A 23,786-nucleotide genomic window follows, 5' to 3' on the forward strand; every position below is an offset into this window, starting at 1 on the left:
ACTGTTGATGAATATCTGTTCAAAACATACAAACATGCAAACATGCAAAATTATTTTTTAAATATTGACCTTTTTACTTTATTAAATGGGTGTAGACATCAATCTATGAGTAATTTCTTTCATCAGAGGTCCAAAGGAAAGGCTTAAGGTCTAGGTAGGGTGGCACATACCTCTTCAGTGACAAAAATATGTCAAAATCCCCCATATGTAAATGGAGTCAACAAAATATCCACAAAAGCACTTTAAAACCATTTATTTATCATTATGTCTTCTAAGAAAACAGACATTTTAGGGACAGTGCAACTGTACAGTTAGTGGATAAGGTTTGATAAGGCGTGACCAGCAGCAGTGGCAGAGCCTCACACTGGTAATATTTCTGCTGTAAAATTCCTGCAGTTGGGTTTTTTAATGTCACATGAACTCTGTGATGTTTTTCCTGACATGAACTCATAACACGTTGAACAAACAGTGCTGTTTTTCTCTATCGAAGGCCTTCTCTGTGTCTAAAGATGTGCAAATGCTTTCTGAAATATGTTTTGGAGCAGAGGTGTTTTGTTCAGGAACGGCAGTGCTAAGTTTTATGTGTTTGCCTCCCATCCAAGTAGACTGGGAGGCAGAGCCTTCAGCTTTCAGGCCCCTCGTCTGTGGAACCAGCTCCCAGCTTGGATTCTGAGAAGAAGAGGAACAATATTTGTCTTAAGGAGCATGCTGTGCTTTGTCTCATCAGTGATTGTTGATCAACCACTGACCTCCAAGCCCTTTGTTCCTTCAGTGGTGCTAGTTTCAGTCATTATGCAAATGTACTGTTTATACGATTGGGAAAACCTGCAGTCACCTAGACCGAAGAAGTCACTTGGATGAGTGATGAAACGTTTCTCCCAATGAAACCGTTACGTCCAGAAGAAAAGAATCAACTTTTTGGGATTTCCTTCCTGGGATGATTGAACATGCACCAAGACATTTGTCTCACATGATATAAACACGAAAAAAATGAAGAGCAGATCAGGCCTGGATCCCGCTGCTGTACTGAACCCCATCAACAAGACTGGCTACAGATACTGACTACGTTTCATGAGTCATCCAGTTGACTTCTTCAATCTGAAACTGTGGCTTGACAAACCTGGACTGAAAGACAGCGCAGGGATACTGACCATGACCTCACAGTAACACGCTCTGAGCACAAAAGCAAAAAAGGTTGGGGTTTACCACACCAGGAAAGACCCCAAGGATAGGCTGTGCAGCGATGCTGCTGAGACAATGTAGGGCATAAGGAGCACAAGAGCTCGAGAAGATGTGGAGGGTGAAGGCAACGGTGGTCCAGTGGTAATCTGAGTACTCGATGCAGTGGCCCCCAAGCTAGGCGAGTAACTCCAGCAGACCCCGGGAACAACATCCGAGATCTCTGTCCCGAAGAGTGCAGTCCTAGGAATAGCTAAGATACTGCAAAGGACCCTATTTTTTATTTATTTAATTTGTTATTTTGGCACCATGAGCCCTCCATATATCTCAACATGAATTAGTTGAGTTGCTCTAGTGTCCACTAGATGCCACTAAACAAATTTCATCTGACTCGAGGCAAATGGAAAACCTCTTTAGAAACATAAAGTTAGTGCTGTTTGGTATTTAAATGTTTTATAATCAAATTTAAAAAAAGATTTAAAATGAATCTTTCTTTATTATTTTATTCAGTCATATTAAAACATTTATGTTTATTTGATTGTTCACTGTCACTCTGTGTTATGACCTCATGTTGCCTCTTATAGTGTTTCTGTTTATACATGTTTACCTCGAATGTTATGTATGCTGGCACACACACAGCTGAAACATGACTGCATTTAGCCTTCTGGCTCATCAATATAGCTCTGAATAGTGTGTGTGTGTGTGTGTGTGTGTGTGTGTGTGTGTGTGTGCGCTGCCTGGCATTACTGGGCAACTGGACAGCATCATGGTGAAGAGAAAAGAGGGAGAGAGAGAAAGGAAGAGATAGAGAAAGAGTGTGTTTGGTTGGCATTTGGCAAAAAGAAATCAGGAAAGAAGCCTGATGAAGAGCACCGCTGAGGAGGAAGCAACGACATTTTTCTGTGAGTAAAATACAGCAATAATAGCAAAAGTGATCATTTATGTTCATAATGTTAAGGTGGTGTTAATTATCCAGGCTGTAACCAGAAAACCAGTGGGACTATCCACTAGCTCCCATTGGATGAAGGTCTTAGTCTGCTCCTCAGTCTCAGGATGACGGTTACTTATTCCAGTAAAGTCGCCAACGCCACCTTCTTCGGTTTTCACCAGCTGCTGCTGCGCTGGAAGGGGAGCATCTACAAGCTGCTGTACCGAGAGTTCATCCTGTTTGCTCTGCTGTACACCGTCCTCAGCGTCGTATACAGGTCAAACACGCACACACACAGTCACAGAAAGGGAAGGGACAGTGTTGTATTACAGCTGTGCATCATGCGAGTGTTTCTTTTAAATTCTTGTAAATTTCAACATAGTTACTAATAAATATTGCTACACTGTCCAGAGTGGCTGATACAACTCAAAACTGGATGTAATGTCGGATGAGTCCCTAAAAGTGAAGCCAAAATATATCCTCGCGCTAGTGGTTATAAGCTCCGCCCCTTTTTGGTTAGCAACATGAGCCAGCCAAAAACATTTTTTTCATCTTGTGAATGATTAATGTTCATATTCTGTGAGCAAAAGTTTGATCTTAGAGTGTTTCAGCCGGGGAAGAAGCTAAATGAGCTTTATTCTGTCTGAATCTTTCAGCTCTTTCTGAAGTTTTTATTTTCCAAAACTTTTATTTTGGTTTTTAGTTTTTAGTTTTAGCTCTCTGTCATAACCTTAGTATCAAGATCCAGTATACAATGAACTGGGGTTATTTTAAAGCGTAAATCATACAAAACAAACCACTAAATGAGTTGCCCTAAATTGTTCAACAATTTTTTTTGACAGATCCGTGGGACCACTGCATTTTTTTCCCTGCTATCTAATCTGTGAGAACAAAATATTAGTAGAATCTGATACAACAACAGCTAAGCTCAGACTTGGGTAAAACAGGAGGTGGGACCTAGTAACACGATCTCCTCTTTCTAAAACTATGTCTCAGCGGCTCTTGTTTTTGATACTATCTTCATATATATTTAAGAAAAGATCTATTTCACAGCCCCAAACCTGCGGAATTCCTTTATTGCAGCAGGGAAAACAATGAACACATTATTTAGCAAAATATCTTAAATAAAGTATAAAAGCTCACTACAATAAATATAATATGACAGAATAAATTAACTCGATGAGACTGTTGTACAAAACAAACAACATGACTGAGTTATCATTTATATATGCTACAAATGAAAGTTGACTATTTAGCTTTCATCAAGTTGTAACCGCATATATGACTCCAGGCAAACAGGATGTGAGCCTTCTTTGCAATTTCATTAAAGGTTTTATATTAAATAACTAATACAGTATATCAGAAAATGTCTGTGTAGAAAAAGATTTATCTGACTTTGTATTTCTGAATAGAAGCACATATTGACCATATTGACCAGCAGACCTGCAGCTTATTGAAGTTCATTCAGAAACTTTCTGATCGGCTGAAGAGTAACTTCAGAAGAATTTCTCATATGTTAGATTCTTAGTTGCTGGCAGTGACGACAATTTCCTCTGTCCTCTAGGATTTTGCTCTCCGAGGATCAGAAGAGACTGTTTGAGAAACTTTCCATGTACTGTGACAAATATGCTGAACAGATCCCTGTCACATTCGTCTTGGGTATGTTAGCTGACAAACCATAGCTTTACTTTTATTTAAATTCATTCTTATTTTTATTTCTGTTGATTAGGTACAAAGCATCCTTGACCCCAGGTTCTGTTTAATAGTGGTCTAGTATTTTTCTTTTAAAAGAAACATACAGGCTAATTCCATTTTTAACCTTATGGTTAGACCTTTCTGTCTGACTGTTACAAGATAGACTTCATAGAAATGTAAAGCCACTGTGAGTGTGTTAGTGCTGTGGTTGTAGTAGATTTTTTGGGCAGGAAGGTAGAGCAACTTTTTTGTTGTTGTTTTCTTTTTGACAGATGTGTTTAATAATTTCTTAAAAATGCTTTCTGTAAAGCACTTTATAATATTGTTTAGAAAAATGCTTATATAAAAGAGTTTTGCATTATTATTATTATTATTATTTTAACTGTTCAGCAAGCCACAATTTTTTAAAATAACTGCAGTAAAACTTCTCCACAAACATGTTGCAGAGGTCCAGTTCAGGGACTTAGTTGGAGTCGAGTGTACCATGTGCTACAGTCACCATTGTCTGCACAAGGTCCTAACCTTAAGGCTTACTACTATCTGAACTGATGACATGTAAAACACATGAATCATCACATGGACGATTGTTCTGAAAGAAATACTTCCATGTAGAGACTAAAGTAGACGTCACTGTGGTGAATGGTTGAGTTACATATCTGATACTCATCTTGTCCATTCATGAAAAAGTCTTAATTATACAGAAAGCGTATTTAGTTGCTATATTTTACTTAATATATTTATATTTTAAAAACAAGCTTTATGATCATTTAACCACTGATTCTCAGATACTGGAAGAGATTACATAATATTTTATTATCTTCCTAGATTTCATTCCTAATGCCTTACAGACTTGTGAGATTCTCAGGGGACTGAAGAACGTAGCTGACCTGTGTTATTATTATACTAATAACAAGAAGAGTCTGGATAGTATTGTCCTCTGAGAACAGAGCTTAACACTGACTCATGGATATGTGTTGAGTTTGGATATTACAGCTCATGGTGAGAGGTTCAAAAAATAACTGAAAGTAAAAATTAAGTCTAATAAAAAAAGAGCCACATGAAAACTCAAATATAACTGTAAGTGTGTTTCCTGCTTGAGCAGAGAGCTGAACAGAGGGGGTGTTTGGTTGCCTCATTAGCAGCCTGCTAATGGAATCGGATCATTAAAGAGGAGAAAAGGCTAAAAGCAGGATGAGTGTTTGTGTAGCTGATCTCCACCCTCATGCACACACAGCATCCCAGGATGCATATTCACTATGTTTGTCAACCTAAAAAAAGATTAAAACCTGACAGTTCCTAAAATGTGGTTTTTCCAGAAAATAAAAAGACAAATAGTGTCAGTAACTAAAGTAAATGCCAAAAACAGGAGATGTATGTGCACGAGTTGACAATTTATCAAAGTATCCAGACAAAAATGACCCATGGTCCTAAATGACTGTGATGACATCAACAACACAATGTAACAAAATAGGTGTCGTGTCCTGCAGCGAGTGCTCTTTAGTTTTGTTTAAATTAAACTCATTTGTGCAGATGTGAAAATGTTAATCACACTTGGAGCCATATGCAGAGTACAGTTTTGCTCAAAACATTTCCCAGATAAATATGTATTTTAGGATTATCCAGAAAATAGTACTTTATTCCTGTTTTTGTTTCTGTCACTCCCGCTCCGCACACATGGCCAATAAGAGGACTTCACACTACCATGTGGTTTGAGTGACATATTTTAGTTTGTGTGGTGTTTACTTGAATTTTTCTACGTGTGAAATCAGACAATAGAGGAAACTAACAAGTTTAAAAACTCATCAACTGATTTGGACCAGAGTAAATGAACTGTAAAAATGCCCTTGCAGTAAGTGAATTGACCTTAGAGTCTCTAATATACAGTGTGGACTCACGAGAAAATCAGGTTCAGAGTAGTATTGCACTGAAAACAGTCACTTCACATAGTTTGGGCATCCTGGGCTTTATTCTGGAGGTTTTTCCAGCGGGAAAAATTGCGTGGGAACCCCTGGATAGACCAGGAAACATCATATATCCAATCAGTCCCTAGAGGACACATGCACTCTTTATAAGAGATAATCAAGGTAATGCCATCCATTGATTCTCTGCTTATTTTCAAGTTTCAATAGATTTTTGTTTTTCTGTGTGGGTGCGTTACTCACAGATAGCTGATGATTAGTGCTAAGTAGCATCCAGGTAAATTTCACTCACTAAAACTAAACCTCACAGCCAGCCATGTTATTTGTCAGATAATTGTATTAAAAGCGCTCCAAACACAGTCCAGAATTAAAGAATTTAATTTGGCTGAGGTAAAGCCTAGCAGACATTTAGATCATACATCCACCTGTCTGATATCACCTGTTGATAGCTGAGAAGACCTCAGAGGAGGTCTGGATATATCTGGACTATGTTGGACGGAGGTCTGGATATGTGGCAGAAAAAGAAATAAATGCACTTCTGGTATTTTGCAAACTGCAACATGAAGTTTTCAAGCTACAACTGTGAACTGTGTGTGAGACTCAAGTCCACTGACAGTATTTAGTACCACTGTGTGTCCTTTATGCACGCCTGTAAATGTGTGCACACTGGGTCATTGCCATATATTTCAGGTGGTTAAGATTTAAGATTTTAACAAACACCTGGCTGTCACTTTACAGTTTGTTGGATTTACAGGGGATCAAAGAACAAGGGTGTTATTATAATAATCTCAGGATACGCCAAGCTAATATTACCCACTGAGAACAGGGCTTAGCGCTGACTGACAGACGTGTTGTGTTTGAATACTAAAGTATATCATAAGAGTTTGATAAGATCTCTATCAAACTCTTAGCCTCTCACGATGTGTCCTTCATGTTAAATGTGCTTGCAGCAACATCATTGTAAGTCAGCATGACATGATTATTTATTTACTGCTGTAAAAGAGCTCAATTGTTTGGATAGGTTGCATTATCACAACAATTAGAAATTATTATGTGTTAACTGAATATAAATGTTTTAGGTTTTTATGTGACTCTGGTGGTGAATCGGTGGTGGAATCAGTTTGTTAACCTGCCCTGGCCGGACAGACTCATGCTCCACATCTCCAGGTACAGTCTACATCTCTAATGTGCCCTCTACAGGCCACAAGTACCCACTACAAAAACACTGCCCTCTACAGGCACAGACAGGAACTCACAGACTTTACTTTAAAGATAGACAAATGTAGCCACTAAGAATCCATAATTAACTTATTTAGAAGCTACCTTGTCTTGTTTAGTGATTTGGAAACACTTCAGTGCCCCGTGCAAACGAGCCTGAATACACAAGAAGAATAAGGTGTGGTTAGCTGACGATAATCATGAACTCTTTCTACAGCTGTGTTCAGGGTAAAGACGAATATGGCCGCCTGCTGCGCCGGACATTGGTACGTTACGTTAACCTCACGTCGCTCCTCATCTTCCGCTCCGTCAGCACGGCTGTCTGCAAACGATTCCCGACCATGGATCATGTGGTCGAGGCAGGTTAGAGCCTGAGTATTTTAGTGTGTATCAGCTGTATTTCAAAATGAGCACACTGTGATCTTAGTGTGTCTTAACTAGAAATATAAAAGTCAGAGTTCGGCTCCTCGCCACTTCAATTTCTTCCTGATATCACTCCAGGGACTACCTTGTTATTGGCCAATTAAAGAAGCACTTTGGGCTGATACTCTGTCAACAAAACCTAAACGTCTGTCTGCATGGAAGCGCTATGTCTGAAACTGCTTTGGAACAATATGATCCATCATTTTATTTAAATAGTCTATCAACATGAATCTAATACTGACTTATTTTAAACAATGTTTTTTTTCCCATCTGTAGGTTTCATGACACCTGAGGAGAGGAAGGTGTTTGAGAACGTTCGTTCTCCTCACCTGAAGTACTGGATCCCTGTTGTCTGGTTCTCCAACCTGGCGTCTAAAGCTCGGCAGGAAGGACGCATCCAAGACAGCATCGACCTGCAGAACATTCTCAACGTGACTATAAAAATGCACTTTCATGGCGAGAGACAGGGCAGTTAGCATCGCCGTGGTTCGCTTCATAGAAATTGCTTAGCAACATAATCTCCATATACTCACAACACTATTATGATTTTGTAAGCATAAATTCAAACACAAGAAATAAATTGCATAGATGAACGACGCCGCAGTGACTTTACCACCACCACAGGTTCTTGTTTTTGCCATGAAGACGTTTATCATCATTAGTATAATTTAGTCACTTATTAGCAAATCCCTTCCCTGGGGCACACTAAAGCTTAAAATATTAGCCTGGGTATTTTATTTATTTTATCTTTTTCATGTTTGGAAAAAAGCAAAATTGACCAAGGGTGGACATAGCTTCTATGACATCATCCAATCTTTGGAAGCCCTATTTTGAAGCCGAGACTGACATCATCCAGATTTGGTGAAAGAAAGTTGAGATGACAATGTAAGGCGTGTATCTTCGTTAATATTCTGGCACTCATTAGCTGTTATGCTTTCAGCGCGTTATCCACAAGCTCAGCTGTGGATAATTTCTCTGCTCCATGATTGCCAAGAAAATTCTGGACACGCTACATGAATGCTTCACGTGGTTATGATCCATTAGGCTTCGGTTTCATTTTGAACACGTCATCAAACATCAGTTCACGGATTTCACGACCAACAAAAACACCTTCATTAATGTTGGCTTCACTTTTCTGGAAAATAAACGTATTTCTTAAATGCTGAAATGCATCGGTGTTTCTGCCCAGTCACTGAAGTTGTCCAATAATTCATAACTAAAAAACACAACAAGCTAAACAAAAACAGTTTTTACATTTGGCCTCAGCAAGTAAAATCTGCTACAGCACAGGTGAAAAACTGCCAGTACCAAAATGCTTGTTGACCGGTGTCAGACCCAGAAGCTATGTCCATCTTTTATACTGTTTACAGCTACAAAAAGATTTTTGATCCTGTAGAAGTGTGTAACAGACCAGCCATTAGACCTGACCTCTGTAAACACTTTCCCAGTGGTTTTAAGGGCTCAGCCACTTACGTCTCATAATGTATCACTATTAATTTAACTACATGCTTATATCTTGCATTATCATAATAACATCACGGTAAAAAACAATACAGTATGGCCATTAAAGATCAGTATAATCAGATAACCTTAATATTTTTTCCAATGCTGCCATTTGATTACAGACATATGCTGTTAGAGAGGAAAAAGCTCTTAAGCACTCAAACCACACTCATTCATCCTTTGGAGCCAGTTTAGATCCTAAAACCCCCGTTAGCCTGTGACCACATAAAGGAGACATGTAGGTAATGTGACACTCAGCTTTCCCAGAACGGCAAATGAGACTCTTTTTCCAATTAGCCTATTGAGTTACAGAAATTCACAGTTTGCTGGCAGCTGGGGAAAGACTGCTGTTTCCTCTCTGTGTTAGGAAATGAATCGCTTCAGGACCTGGTGTGCGACTCTTTTTGGCTACAACTGGGTCGGTGTCCCTCTGGTTTATACGCAGGTCTGTGTCCGTCCTCTCTGTTTCGTACTTGCCACAGCAGCATGTTTGATACGGATGTAGCTCATGTAATCACATCATAATCATTACACTAACTGAATCAGAGCTCTGAATCGCCCACAGAGAGAAGAAGGAATCTGAACAACACTCTCACTCTCTCTCTCCTTTTAGGTTGTCACTCTTGCTGTCTACACCTTTTTCTTTGCTTGTCTAATTGGTCGACAGTTTCTTGACCACACCCGTGGTTACCAAGGTCATGACCTTGACCTGTACGTCCCCGTTTTCACCTTGCTGCAGTTCTTCTTCTACTGTGGCTGGCTTAAGGTCAAATAAATTCTGTCCTACAATTTGTGAATATGTAAAACAAACTTGTGAATTTATATTTTTAGTCAGAGACTCCACCAGAGTAGCTTTGCATGACTCATAATTCAAGCAAAACAAGAAACATGACATCAAGCCAGGTGTCTCATGTCTCATTAAGTCACACCTCTGTGAAAGCCCACTTTTGTCTGATTGGTTCCTGTCTGGAAGCCTGCAGAGGGGCTTTTGTGCTGTTCTGGCAATACTTTAAAAAGTAAAATTTAGTTTTGGACTTCTTTATTCCTCAAGTTTGCTATACAACAAAATATATTTATGCAGATATTTTTCACGGAAGGTGTGTCCTACAGTTTCACAGAGACAGAGTAACATATGCTAATGTATGTAATCTACATGACTGCATATTCAAAAATTCAAGTACTTATTTATCTAGTACTAAATGCAGAGATAAGATAGGCAGTAATAAGCCAAAAACACACACAGTTCTTATGCTTCAGTACAAAATTGGAACTCAAATGTAGACAAACACAAACAAAATGCATTTTTAATGGAAGGAGTACAATTAATAAAAGCAGAAGGAGGATGCTGATTGGGAAATAAGACCAAGTTTATATGAGATATTTCAGATTGATTATTCAATAACACATGTTTTTAACACAGTGTTATAGCTATTTATCTGCATACGTGTTTTACATGTAATATGTAATGCAGAAAATTACGTGTCTATCTTGTTCTGCTTGAAACACATCAGTACATTTGTGGCTGACCTCTTTCATCTCATGACGTATTTTTGTTATATAAATAACACAAAGTTAATAATAATCTACTTGGTGGAGACGAGCCAGAAATATTGCATGAGCCAGAGTGTCACAAGTAGTGTGGTTATAAATGTTTTGTTCTCAGTGTCATGTTAAAAGAAACCAAAGCTGCTTCATCCTCTCAAAAACAATATTTTGTAGAAATTGGAGATACATATACTGGTATCACTATAATGCAAGCAATCTTGAAAAATCCCTTAAACAGAGACGAGGAAACCTACAGAGCAGTGACAACGGCCATCTCGATTGTCATGAGCAGTAGTAATATATATATATATATATATATTTTTTTTTACATATAGGCAGTTTTGTGTTTTTAGTTTGACTGATTTTCAGACATGTTTGTTTGTTTGTTTGGCAGGTAGCAGAGCAGCTGATCAACCCGTTTGGCGATGATGACGATGACTTTGAGGCAAACTGGATCATCGACAGGAACCTTCAGGTCAGCAATGACGGAGGCTCAAAGTCTCTTATATTTTCAGGGTCTGTTCTGGTAGAACCAACACTTTTGACTTTATCGTGGACAGAAAGGGAACATGAGAAACTGTTGTGGTTTGTCAGGGAGCAGAACGGAATACATGGAAAGGAGCTGCCTAAGTTTCTCCTGCTGGACAAAAATATACTCTGGAACATTTCCACACTTCGTTTTATTTTTACATCACGCAAGGAAGTCAAGCACATGATGCCACACGAGGCCCAGCTACACACAATTTAAACACAAGCTACTCGAAAGCAAGTTTTAGAGTAAACTTTTACTTTTTACTCTGTTTCATTTCACTCTAAATGAATTTCCACATCAATCTGCACTAAATAAATCATAATGACAAAGCTTACAACATGGATTTTTTTTATTTATAAAAAAATAGAAATCAAAATGAAATAGCTTTTACATTTCCATTGTTTTGTGCAACAGTTAATATTCTGAATAAATAATTCAAACTTTTATTAGCATGCTAGAACTAGAACTACGACTATATATTTGCAAATATGAAATCACAAAAACATATAAAAGACCAAAACTACCCAATTCACTCATTCATGAATAAATTACTAAATTACTCAAATGAAGAATGCATTACAGACCCCAAAATAATAGAAAAAATATATATGGACATCAGTTGATTCCTAAAATTTGACATTTGATGTTTCTCATTCAGTGAGCTTCTATATTCATTTTTCTTTGTATTACATCCTGTTGATTTACTGACCATTTAATTTGTCATTTATTGATTGATTTTGGTCAAAGTTGTTGTTTCCATAATCTGTTTTATTTTTCATTCTGGCTAAACATTTAGCCCATATTATACTTTAAATCACACCCTTGTTTACATAGATAAAAAGGGAAAATGCAGAAAAAAATAAGATAATAATAACAAAAAAATAAATAAATCAGTAATTTAAAATCTGTGAATTATTGGGGAAATACAATGGGGAAAAAAAATAAATAAACAGAAATAAAGAAATAAACTAACATTGCACAAGTTGGTAAATAAGAAGAAAATGAAAGCATTAAATGAATGAATAAATAAATGTGACAAAATAAATCAGAAACAACAACAAGGTTAGAAAATAAACTAACAAGAAAAGTAAATGTGATATTTAATACAACATATTGTGTCATCTTTAATAAATTCCTTACTTCCTTTAAGTATAAAAAATTATTAAAAATATTGCTGAACTCTTTTCAGTTGTGATTTAGGCAGTTTTCTTCCTTCTTATAGTTGTATAATTTCCAAGAAGCACAATCAATCAACCGGATTAGATTTGACTATGAAAGATTCTCCTGTTAAATTATTGGTAGATTTTCTTACCTATTTAATCTTACTTAATTAATTTTTATAAATAATGTCTCTTGAAAACTGAACACGCCTCATCCTTCCTCTTTACCTGTTCCTGCAGGTGTCTCTCCTGGCAGTGGATGAGATGCACATGAACATGCCTCACATGACCAAAGACATTTACTGGAATGACTGCGATGCACGGCCACCATACACGCTGGCTGCTGCGGACTACTGCATCCCCTCATTTCTTGGCTCCACCACCGACATGGGGTCAGGGATCAAGTTTAGTGGCTGATGCACAGTTATAATCCTCTAGAGAACAAACATTTTTCCTGAAGGACGTGTTGGAGTTTATGTTTCACATTGTAGCTCAGTCTGTGTGGGTGTATTGTCACAGACGTGCTAGTTGTTATAGAATTAGGTTTTTTTTAGAGAAGTTTTATCAGCATGACAAATTCTTTTTCAATGTCTCTTCCAGTCTCTCGGACATCCTGCAGTTTGACGACACTGATGTTAGCCACGACCATCAGCGGCAACAGGACTGTACTTTGCTGCGGCGCCAAGAGTCGGTAAAATGTTTATTGCTTTCATTTTTTAATTTAAAATTGATTTCTGGAAAAAAGGAGGTAAGTATAAAAACTGCAGAGAGTAGAAAAATAAGTACTTATGAAAATGTAAATAAGGGTGTTGACCTTGAGAGATATTATTTGTTAAACAGTTTAATCATGAGGCCTTAACTTAAGCCTTTCTTTGGATTTGTTATACTTTTCCTTGTTTTTTTGCCATATATGTCCTATTCCAGTGTTGGATGTTCATATTAAACCAACCTTTTAATAGGAAGGCCAATGTACAAGTACCGTATTTTTCGGACCAGAAGGCGCACTGTCGATGAACCTGTCTGTTTTCATTCATAAGGCGCACCGGATTAAAAGGCGCATTAAACAGCATAAAACAGTCTGATAAGACAAACTTTACTCAACTCATTCTTCTTGCTTGCGCCACTTCCAGCATTGATTCATTAATGTTGAATTCTCTCGCAGGTGCTGTATTCCCATATTGTTGCAGTATATTTATGACTAACCTCGTATTGTGGATGGATTATCTCAGTTGTTCTCCTGAGTGAAGTTTGGTCCATTCACAGCATCCTGCCATGCGATTGCATTTGTCCCTAACCATCGGGAACCATCACGTTAACTTTTATCGAGTGGTAAAAAGTTAACATTCATCCCCCAGCTTCATTGTGTTTATGTTATGCTAACATAGCTGTGTTGCTAGCGATCACGTAGCACATCATTATATACCAGCTAGTCCAACTTCAGTAAACTTACAAAAGTCACTGCTGTTTAGTTTTCTGTCTTGGGTCTGTTGGAAGTGATAGCAGAGCTGTACGTTTTAATTTTTTCAGTAATCTCTCAGTCAGAACATTACATATTCTGTTTTGATGGGTGCCTGGATATTAAACTTAATTGTTACACCTGGTAAAGCAGCAACGCTGATCATTTTATTAAAGATGAAAGAATTTAGACAGTTTGTAACGCTCAGTGATGCCGCAGTGTTTTGGACCTGAAGCGGACGGCGTTTTGGACCGAGATTACCCCGCGAGACTCCTGACTATGGTAGCCATAATGCTCCGACAATCCATCAAGTGGTGTGGCTTCTTAGCTTACCAAAGTCATACTAAAACATTTTTTGACAGATTTTTGGAGCGCCGTATACCACATAAAATCGGTTCGAGGTCAGTAAGCACAACCAGAAGTCATACATATGGCACACCGGATTATAAGGCGCACTGTTGATTTTTGAGAAAATTAAAGGATTTTAAGTGCGTCTTATAGTGCAGAAAATACCGTAACCCTTGTGTGGTAAACCCTAAGGCTTTAAATTGTTCTAAATGTTTTGTTGCTGGTGATTTTTTTCTGTACTCTGACCTGTTTGATGTCACAGAGAAGGGATATTCCTTTTTTGGTCATCAGATTCACAGAAACCCCACCCACGTTGTGTCAAAGTTGTTAATTTATGAGGGGCAGCCAATCAGAAAAATGTTGGCTTATAGGGATGGTGACCTTAAAGGGATGGCTTGTTTGATAAGTAAGATGGACTGAAGGACTCCATCAAAGTCCAGTAAATGATACGTAAGAATGATTTTTGAACTGTGAATCATACAAAGCTACTCTTATACAGCAGAAGAATAAAAATATAGAACAATTTGAAACCTGTTAAATTTAAAGCTTTGACATTAGGTACTAATGATAAAGTCTTTAAGTCCAGATTCTGAGTATATTTTTAATGTTTGCAGGTTTTGGGTCGGGTCCGCCGTCTGCTTAGTGTTCAGGAACCTCCTGACCTCCGACCCCCTCGACCCATCTTCAAACGACATAGCAGTGATGCAACTGGCAGTTTCTTCCCAGATGTCAGGTATTAGAATATTTAAAGTATGAATAGATGTGTAACTGGTATCCTACTGATAGTACCAAAGGTTTCTATTTAATAATTTATATATTAAGATCCAGCTGTCCACAGATTACAATGATCTGATCTTTTATGTTTTCTGTTGGTCATTTCTAAATCCAGGGTCAATGCAGGACCAGGGATCAATGTTCCTCTGTCCTCGCTGTTCATGTCTCAGCCTTCCATGGACACTTTGTCCACCTTAAGGGAGGTCAACAGCAACCCACCCTCACCGGAAAGCTCCATTTCTGTTTTCCCCCAGCTTGTCATCAGCCCTCCATTATGTGGCGATGTTTGCCAGAATGTGGATTCGTATACCAAACCTCAGAATGGCCTGAATCCTTCCCCCACTGATGAAGCCCCAGGCTCAGAAACCCTAAGGTGATCAGCCAGTGTCCTTTTTAACGATATTCAACTCCATGTTCGGCCATCAAACTTCATTTTGAGATAAAAGGTTTTGAAAATTGAATAATTATACCCCAGTATTTTATAATCTTAGACTTGCCCTTTAGGTGAGAATTAATTTTTTTCTTTTTATATTTCCAGGACTGCGTCCTCTCTCTGTTGTTCCCCCACTCAACTTGGGCCCAAAGAATTTCGGTGGACAACTGTCAATGGCCATAATCGTCAGCCAACCAAACCACGGGGGCGTCAGTTCTCACTCCAGTTCTCCAGGCAGACTTCAAAGGCATCGGTCCGCAGCCTGCCAAGTCCTAAAGGACTGGGGCGGCGGAGAAAAGGACTGGCTCGATTCCAGTCCAGGAGATCCCCTGGTCCAACCTCAGACACTCTGCAGCTCCCTGACCCCGATTACGACTTCCAGGGAATAACAGGGACTCAGGAGGATGAGAAGGAAGAAACCAACGACAATGAAGAGGTCAAAAACACCAGCTCCCAATCAGAGAGTTTCGAAAAGAAATAAGAACCAGCCACAACTTCAGCTGTTCAGTAAGACCAAACTGAGTAACATGAATACCCACGTTGCCTAAGAAGAAGACTCTTTAATGTTGTTGTTGTTTTTAACCAAAAATACTTGGAAAACAGGATATACATGGCCTCTTAAGGGATGTATTTAAGCTAGGTTTTTGGGTTTATCAGTTGTTGCCACCATGATCTATCAAAAAATAAACCGCAAACAACTATTCTTCAGTTCTAGCATGAACCCCCATTTTAATCCTGTGAGGTTTAACTTATTATTAAAGATAAATACTCCTGACCCCGCTGACAATGTTTTAATAGCATGTAGTGTTTTTTTTAAGAAATGTTCTCCCAAGCTTCCTCATTCTAGCAATCAATCATTTTATAATTAAATCAATCATTGTAGTAACACACATCAAAAACAATGTGTCGCCCCCCCCCCCCAAAAAAAAGCCCCCAAAAAACAGATCTTCTCATACAGTTACTGAAAAATATTTTTATCCAACAATATATTTATGCCCAATCTTAATTACTTGACTGAAATACCTTGGAAATTGAACAAGTTTAAAACTGTAAAAATTACCCTCAACTTGTACTAAATGGTGAACTTCAAATTTAAAATGGGAAATCATGAATCACTGTGATGAGCCAGACTCTGGAGGGTTAAACACTGAAATCCATCACTTAGATCATTCATTTTGCCATCTCAATTCAGGAACTTCATCCAGGGCAACTGCCGATTTAAGCTAATTATCTGCATATTCATCTACAGTCCAAATGCAATTTTTTTTTTCATAAAGATGCATAAAAATTGTGCTGTTTAACTCACTATATGGTGTTTTGTGTGAATTTTCTTTTCCCTGAATTTGTGTATCAGAATGTGCAAATTGAGCATGGCCCATTGAGACATTAAGTAGCACATTAAAAAGAAATTTGCTGGAATTACTCTTTAATCCTGGTATTCCAAAGAGTACAAAACCCCCATAAATGATTCCTTAAAAAATTAGAAATGAGGCAAAATGAGACAAAATAATCAACAATTATTAGAGTTGAAACCTGTGCAAAAAAAACCAAACAAAAAACAAAAAAAACCAAAAACAAGCCTATGTATCTTTGTGATTTTTCTAGCTGAAGAATAACTTCCAGCCCACATGAGAACATTTCAAGTTAGCTGTTTATACTGAAAGAATGGGGGGGGGTTCTCATCCACTTCAATAAACTCTTCTTGGATGCCATCTGGTGGCCATTAGAGGAACTGTAACACTTAATGAAACACTGGTACTCAGGGGATAAGAACAAAATCTTCTTTCTTTGTGTGATTACTATAAATCACACGTGCTTTTGTAAATGTAAATAAAGTGATGAATGTACAATCCCTGTTGCTGCTGTTAAATCTCCAATAACTGTACCTTTTCAAATAAAATGTTAACTTTGTGGTCATTGAGGCAGAAGTAATGGCTAATGTATCGTCAGCAATATTCAGCAGTTTCTAGACAGTTATTTGTCCTTAATGTATTTGGAGAATGATGTGAAAGCAATAATAGGCCAGAGAATGACAAAATGCTTTTCGATTGTGCAGTATTTATTGACTGTTGAGTTCGCCAATAAGTTATGGTTCAGGAGAGTGTTTGGCACGTGCTAAGCCGACCCGGTCATGTCCTTTATCAAAGATGGAATAGTACTCTGTCAGAAATACATCTCCCAGAATCCACTGAGGGTCTGTGCTGGAATAAATGTCCATAGCCTGGAAACCGCTGAAACAGAACTCATTCTTGCCAAGTGTCTCCTGATAATGACAAACAGTGGATTGTGTAGTTGTTAAGTAGCTTCATTTATAAAAGTGACACTCTATTTCTTAAGCAATTTTAATTGTTAGTAAAAATATGAAAGTATATAAAATAAATATAGCTGCCAAATTACTAAATTTGCACTTAAGTCTCAATGTATTAATGATCTATTTATGCTTTTTTTATGTGGTTTCTTTTAGGGGTGAGGTAAAAAAAAAAAGCAAAGAATCTATAAACAGAAGTTTAAATGTTAGCTGCATTTCAAAAAGCAATCTCTGGTTTCAGCCATTTGACAGGTGCATCATTAAAATAATAAAATAATACGCATTTTTGAATACGCCAAAACAATTACCCTTCCTACTATTTTATCAAAAAAAAATAAAGAAAGAAAAAGAAAAGAAAGAAAGACAAGACTGGCAGCTGTTCTAACACAAGCTAAAGAAAACAATAAGCCTTCCTTACCTTCCTGATGTACTGTTCACTTGTTAGTGTGTACTCTGTTCCATTCAGGACAAAAGTCACCTGAGGCAAACTGGACAACCTGGCACAGTCGATAACAAACTGAAACACACAAAATGAGGAGTGACATGCTGAAAAAAATTCAGTTACGGTAGTCATATAGTATTCTCAAGAAATATCTGATATTGTTTTTCAAGCAGGAATAAGTAGTAGGTCTAAGTGCCCCCTCTGTAGGTTAAACATTTTCTTTGAAAAAGTCATAACTTTCTCTGGTCTTTCAGTAGACCATGAGATGACATATTTTGGTACCTCTCCCAAGTTTGAGGGTGTTGCTCCAATCAGTTGTTGGAGCCTCAGAATGTCATTGGTTGGTCCAGCAATGAGGGAAGTTCCAGTATCAACAATCGCCTGACATCCACTTGGACAAAACAAGTTCACACCTTGTACTGCCACACTGAAATATTGAGCATTTTTATGTTTCTATTAATGAATGTCTTCACAAGAAAGGGTAAAGGTCTTGTGCCGTTTCCCCTGCTGCAAGTGGTTCATAGTACACTGCCAAAGTGCTGTGCTGTTGGGATATGTATAATGTACCTGTCCATCTTGATCTGCCAATACCCCTTGGCAGTGACAGGATGCCAGTTGATTGGTCCAATATACAGCGCTTCGTTTGTTCCACCTAACAACAGTTCCCCTGCTGGATTGGTACGGCTAGTTTTTCTGCGGGCACAAAACTCACATTTAAGTATACAAAAGATAAAAACTCTCATATTAAAAACAACAAACACATTTATATCCCTCAAGAAGTACAGCATCTCTATCGAGTGCCTAACCAGATACTCTTGGACTGGACCCCTGAAACAGTGGAGGAATGCTTAAATAATTACAACCATATGGATCTTCCTGGTTCACCTGGTGATTGTTCTTCTTTATCCTAACATGTCTATGATCGAAATTGTAGAATTACCCTGTCGTACTTGAGCATACTTAGAAGCCATAAGACCTCCCTAAACATCAAGTATCTCTGAAACACTGCTCACCAGATGCTCTTGTCAGTGAAGCCAAGCGGATTTGTTCTGATATCACTGTAGATGGTAGGAAGTCTATAAGTCTTGGACCTAGACACAGACTAGGCAGACCCTATTTAAAAAACTGAAACCTTGGGAAAAACTCTCATCTCCACAGCTCACAGTAAAACCCCTTTGAACTTCCTGGTTACCCTTGACCTTTCCAGTTCTCTGTGGCTATCTCTTGCTCTGCCTTTACCTCTTGACCAACCAAAACTCTATCAATACTTAAGAACTTGTTGTGAAACTTCTGCCTGTTTCAAAGCATGATTTTTAAAGTTGCTTACCCAGAAATTCTAAAAATAAACCCTCTTAACATCTACAATGTAAGAGTAAACCCATCCAGATTTTCAGCAGGGCTGCCAACAACCAGGTGGGTAGTAAGAGGTTAACAGACAGGAAGAAGTAATTATCCTCCCTCTCATGCACCTCTGAGCCTGACAATGAGCATCTAATTGAGGTGAAATGGTGAGCTCCTGATATGAATGCACCTGCTCAGGTAAAAGGAGAACACTGGCTGGTCCACAAGCTTCTGTGCAATCATGTTGTCAAAAACATTGGTGCCCAGAACCTCTGCAAGGGATTGGTAACTCATTCCCAGAACACCGTCAAACTTCGCCGTCAGGAATGATTCACTAGGTTCGTAAACGGACTCCCCAAACTCTTGGTTCAGGATGGTTAGATCACCAATCTGGAACAAGTTGATTAAGATAAAACAGTACTCCTTTAGTTGTGCCTGAATGTCAAACTGAGTTTGATGGATGAAAATCTTTTTGAAATTAATCATGGCAGCTGTTAGTTAATTTTAATACTGAAGTTTAGCTTTTTAATTTTGAGAACTTTTGGACCTTCAGTGTGTCTCTGGCCATAGTTCCAAGCAGGTGACCTGATCCGTAGTAAATCCCAAATCTCCGACCATCATGCCTGAACGAAGCTGATTTAAATGCCTTGAAACGCTTGTGGAGCGCTGTGAATGCAAACACACACAGAGACATTACCTTTTCTTATATTCATTACATGTTATTTACTTCATGTGGACTTGCATTTGTCAGATTTATGTCCCTACAACATCTTTATACAAGTACACACAGACACACACAGACCTTGAACTTCTTATCAGACTGGAACAAAATAAACCAAAGTCAGGCTGCCCTGACCTGCAAATGCAACACTGGTGTTGTGTGGTATTGTGTGGTGCTATGTAAGGTGTTACCGCAGGCCTCGCTGATGCAGTAGGATGATGGCACCCAGAGGTCAGCTGATCCGGTGTCAAAAATCACAGAAAAGTTCTGCTCTGGAGTCCCCAAACTGATCTCACCATAAAACTGAGCCTGAAACGCAGCAGGGGCACAAAGTGTGGCTGAGATTTTAATTTGAAAAATTCTGAGATAAATAAAAAGGTAGCCGGTTGTGACATGCTCATGCTAATGTTAGCATGTATGCTAACATATTTTGGCCAGTTTGGCACTCCCTTTGTTTTCATAGTATAAATTAGTTAAGTTAGTTTCTATTCAGTAAACTGGGCTGTGCTGTTTTCATTTTAAAGCTTCTATATGTAGGAAATAACTACGTCTTACTTTGGGGACATATATCTTGTGAGGACATAAAGAATGGAAATGCAGTACAAATGATAACTTTTTATTTATTATTTATTTTATTTCTGCTTCTGTAATAATACTTAATACTGCTTCTGTCCAACTTGAGTTGCATACTTAGGACATACTGATATTTTGGAACTGAGCAACTTTCCCTTAAATCTGGTAATCATTCTTAACAAATCAGCATATTTATGGACAACACTGACCCCTAGAGGAATATTTAAATCACTGTAACAAGGTTAAAACTTGTCACTGGATATTTTAATAATAGCTGAAGGCTTTGAACCAGCAACCCTAACTCTCAGTGTTGTTCTTCTTACATCCATGAAGTTGTAGATCCTCTCGCTGGTGCGTCCGAGCCTCAGTGACGGCGTGCTGGACGGGAAGCACTGAGCGTAACGGCGGTTAATCATGTCAGGGGCGTGATCCTTCAGGAACTCATTCAGCAGGCCATCAGCTCGCAATCGAGTACGAATTGAGCGCGTCCGTCTAAGAGGTATGCTGACGATGGAACATTTTAGTATATCTGTAAGTTTTTTTTTTTAATTTTAAAACTTTTTATATCAAATTGTCTTTTTTGATTTGAAAACAGTTGACCTAGTTTTGGCTCAAAAGAGGAAGGTCCACTAAACAGCACCTCGATAAATGTACAACAAAGAAGAAAAGCAGACATTATATTGTTAAATCCCTGGTGGCTGCACAGCTGTTAATATAAAGAGAACAACCATATTAACAAAGGTGTAATTGTCCTACCTGACCAGCGCTGAGGTCATCCATGTTAAAAACAGCAGGAGCAGCAGCCTGAACATGTCTGTATCTGCCAGTCTCAGAGACTGCTGTTTGGCACCCGATGGGGACGTTTATCAGACTGAACTGTAAGTCTGATTGGATCTGAGTCTGTGAATAAACTGTGAGAAGGTCCACCCCCAAAAGCTTAAACAGACAGAAGAAGTCTTTATTATTCAGTTATTTGATCACATAAGATTTTAGATTACGTGGATCAAAAAGTATTTAAGTCATCCATGGCTCTCTCAGCTACCAATACAGTATATGTCCAAATCTGGGAGGTCAAGGCTTTTTTTAATGTATTATTTTTTATTATTAAACTAGCAACCTGACTTGAGCCCCTTAGACTCCCATGTTAAAACTTTACAGCAGAAAAAAAGACGTTTGATTTCCCCTTTATATGTAAACCTGTTTAAATTATTTAAACAGGTTTACAAATTAAATTGTATAAAGGTTTAAACTTTGCATTATTAGAGGCGTGACCTCTTTGGCTGACAGGTGGATGGTGACACGGCTGAAGCTGCTGTCTGCTAGATTTAACTTCAGCTAGCTGGAGTCCCTGAACTGGACCTCTGTTATGGCCACCAGAGGGCACCAAACATTTTTCTGGATGTTACTAATGAAGCGTGCTAAATTTTATACCCGCCCTGCAGTGGCTTGTTAACTGCGATGTACGATAAAGTTGGCATCAAATTGACATCATATGCATAGCAACCATTTCTACAAGTTAAACAACTCTTGATTTTTGTAACATGGCGCGTTGTGCTTTTACTGCTGCCGCTGGGTTGAAGGCACGAGTGTAAGATAGTGTTGATTTTAATGATTTATCAGTACAGTACGCTCAGAGACTCATAGAGATTCAAAGATGAAAAAAGCTTTGCTCCCAGTTATTAAATCTTCCCCTGTTTTTTTTTTAACCAATGTTAATGTGGCGCTACCATCTGGTGCTGACACCTACTGTTCAGGAGACTCAGCGGCCAGAACAGCGAGCAGAAATCGATGTGTAATGATGTCACAGACGGCATGCGAGTAACATGGTGTATACTGGCACCTTTAGCTGGTAACTTGGCACCCTGTCATCAAGATATGGTCAAATGGATGACACCATCTTACCAGGATGTTATTAGACTAATATTATATTAAATTAGTATTTTTAAACTGTTGGGCTGAGTGTTGTCCATTATTAACACCCATCTTCTGACTGGGAATGTTCCAGCTGATTTTAAACATGCCATACTGCTTTTAATGATCTCCAAACTCCTTTTCTCTGTTGTTTGTCACCAGCTTCAGCTCCAGGACCGGGTACTTGCTACTTTCAGATCCAAGTGCTGCTTTACACACAGTGGATTATTGCATTCTTGTCTGTAGACTGGAGAGTTGTGAAAGCATTACAGGAACTGCTCTTTAGCGGTTTAAATCTTATTTTAACCAGCAGATGTTTTTTCTGTGGGTGGCTTTTCAGCATCACCTGCTCCCCTCACACTGTTATTCAGATGACTCACAAACCTACCCTCCTCCCAAGAACAGCCTTGCTGAGATACAATCCCAGATACCTCTAAACATCTTCAATCTGAATGAGCAAAAAACAGAAGTGACCCTCACTCCTCGCGTAAATGTGAACTTTCTAAAATTACAGAACCCCCTTTACAAAAAAGAAAAACAAAAAAAACCCTGGGTGTGCTTTATGACAACAACAATAGCATTTTATGTGTTTTCTGGCACCGAATGAGCGATTTTTTTTCTAGTTTTAAAGGTTTAAACATTTTTCTATGAAAAGCCATCTGTGTGGTTAAGTCTGATTGAGTAACTGTTGACACTCTGAGGTCTTAGTCACTTTGACCTCAGTAAGTTACTGCAGATCAATCAATAATCAGCACTCCTTATCCTCTGCTTGCTCATTTCCAGGTTATGAAATGTAATTTCTGGAGTATCTCACCACAACAGCTGATCATAAATAAATCTGTATATATTTTACATCTTTATATATAAAAGTACTGATTACGTGCACATGCTCAACGACATGTTAATTACAACTGTCACATCAGCCAGTCATAGATGATGTCACAGTCACCAGATGGCCATCCAACAGAGGAGCTTTGGGATGTTGCAGAATGAGAGAATTGCATCATGAATGTGAAATGTACTGATGCATGACTGCAGCTGTGCGATGGAATCATGTTAACATGGGCCAAAATATCTGAGGCAGTTCTGAAGGCAAAGGTAAAGCCAGGTAACAGCGAAATGTAACTAATAAAGTAACCAATACATGCATTACCTTGAAAATGAGTGATAGACTTTCAGTTTCCAAGCTGCTGATCTCAGTAGAACAACTCATCAGAAACCTGCACCAACCTAATGTACAGTCTGACTAATTATACAAGATTAAATCTGCTTCAGATTTTTCAGTTGCAGTGATTACTTCTATTATTTGGAAAGTGTTAAATATAAATGCCAAAGAATGAAAAACTAAATAAATAACAACAACAAACAACAAAAGAA

General features: G+C 38.3%; 2 protein-coding genes across 4 annotated transcripts; one reads left to right on the forward strand and one right to left on the reverse strand.

The window, feature by feature from the left end:
* The first annotated feature begins 1,998 nt into the window (after positions 1-1,998).
* On the forward strand, positions 1,999-16,031 carry LOC146369533 (bestrophin-3-like). 3 transcript variants are annotated; one of them, XR_014797323.1, is made up of 14 exons: positions 1,999-2,081; positions 2,156-2,384; positions 3,672-3,766; positions 6,801-6,888; positions 7,157-7,302; positions 7,639-7,793; positions 9,233-9,310; positions 9,479-9,631; positions 10,805-10,885; positions 12,343-12,494; positions 12,703-12,793; positions 14,521-14,639; positions 14,796-15,126; positions 15,219-15,332. XR_014797323.1 is itself a non-coding variant. In XM_084909717.1 (14 exons), exons 2-14 carry the CDS (start codon positions 2,233-2,235, stop codon positions 15,592-15,594), a joined length of 1,944 nt encoding a protein of 647 aa, XP_084765843.1. In that variant the 5' UTR covers positions 1,999-2,081; positions 2,156-2,232; the 3' UTR covers positions 15,595-16,031. The 3 variants fall into 3 exon arrangements, 2 of the variants coding, with proteins under 2 accessions (XP_084765843.1, XP_084765844.1); XM_084909717.1 differs by having other exon boundaries at positions 14,796-15,053; positions 15,219-16,031; XM_084909718.1 differs by lacking the exon at positions 9,479-9,631 and having other exon boundaries at positions 14,796-15,053; positions 15,219-16,031.
* A 1,011-nt stretch (positions 16,032-17,042) lies between these two features.
* nots (nothepsin) lies at positions 17,043-23,688 on the reverse strand. The gene is made up of 9 exons (XM_084909736.1): positions 21,255-23,688; positions 20,822-21,002; positions 20,117-20,234; positions 19,752-19,870; positions 19,395-19,594; positions 18,431-18,556; positions 18,146-18,290; positions 17,840-17,938; positions 17,043-17,376 (listed from the first exon to the last, which is right to left on the reverse strand). The coding sequence occupies exons 1-9, from the start codon at positions 21,308-21,310 to the stop codon at positions 17,200-17,202; spliced, it is 1,221 nt and encodes a 406-aa protein (XP_084765862.1). The 5' UTR covers positions 21,311-23,688; the 3' UTR covers positions 17,043-17,199.
* Between the last annotated feature and the right edge of the window lie 98 nt (positions 23,689-23,786).

This window comes from Perissodus microlepis, chromosome 17 (assembly GCF_051167445.1).
Source record: "Perissodus microlepis isolate ML-2025 ecotype Zambia chromosome 17, ASM5116744v1, whole genome shotgun sequence".
Classification (NCBI taxonomy): domain Eukaryota; kingdom Metazoa; phylum Chordata; class Actinopteri; order Cichliformes; family Cichlidae; genus Perissodus; species Perissodus microlepis.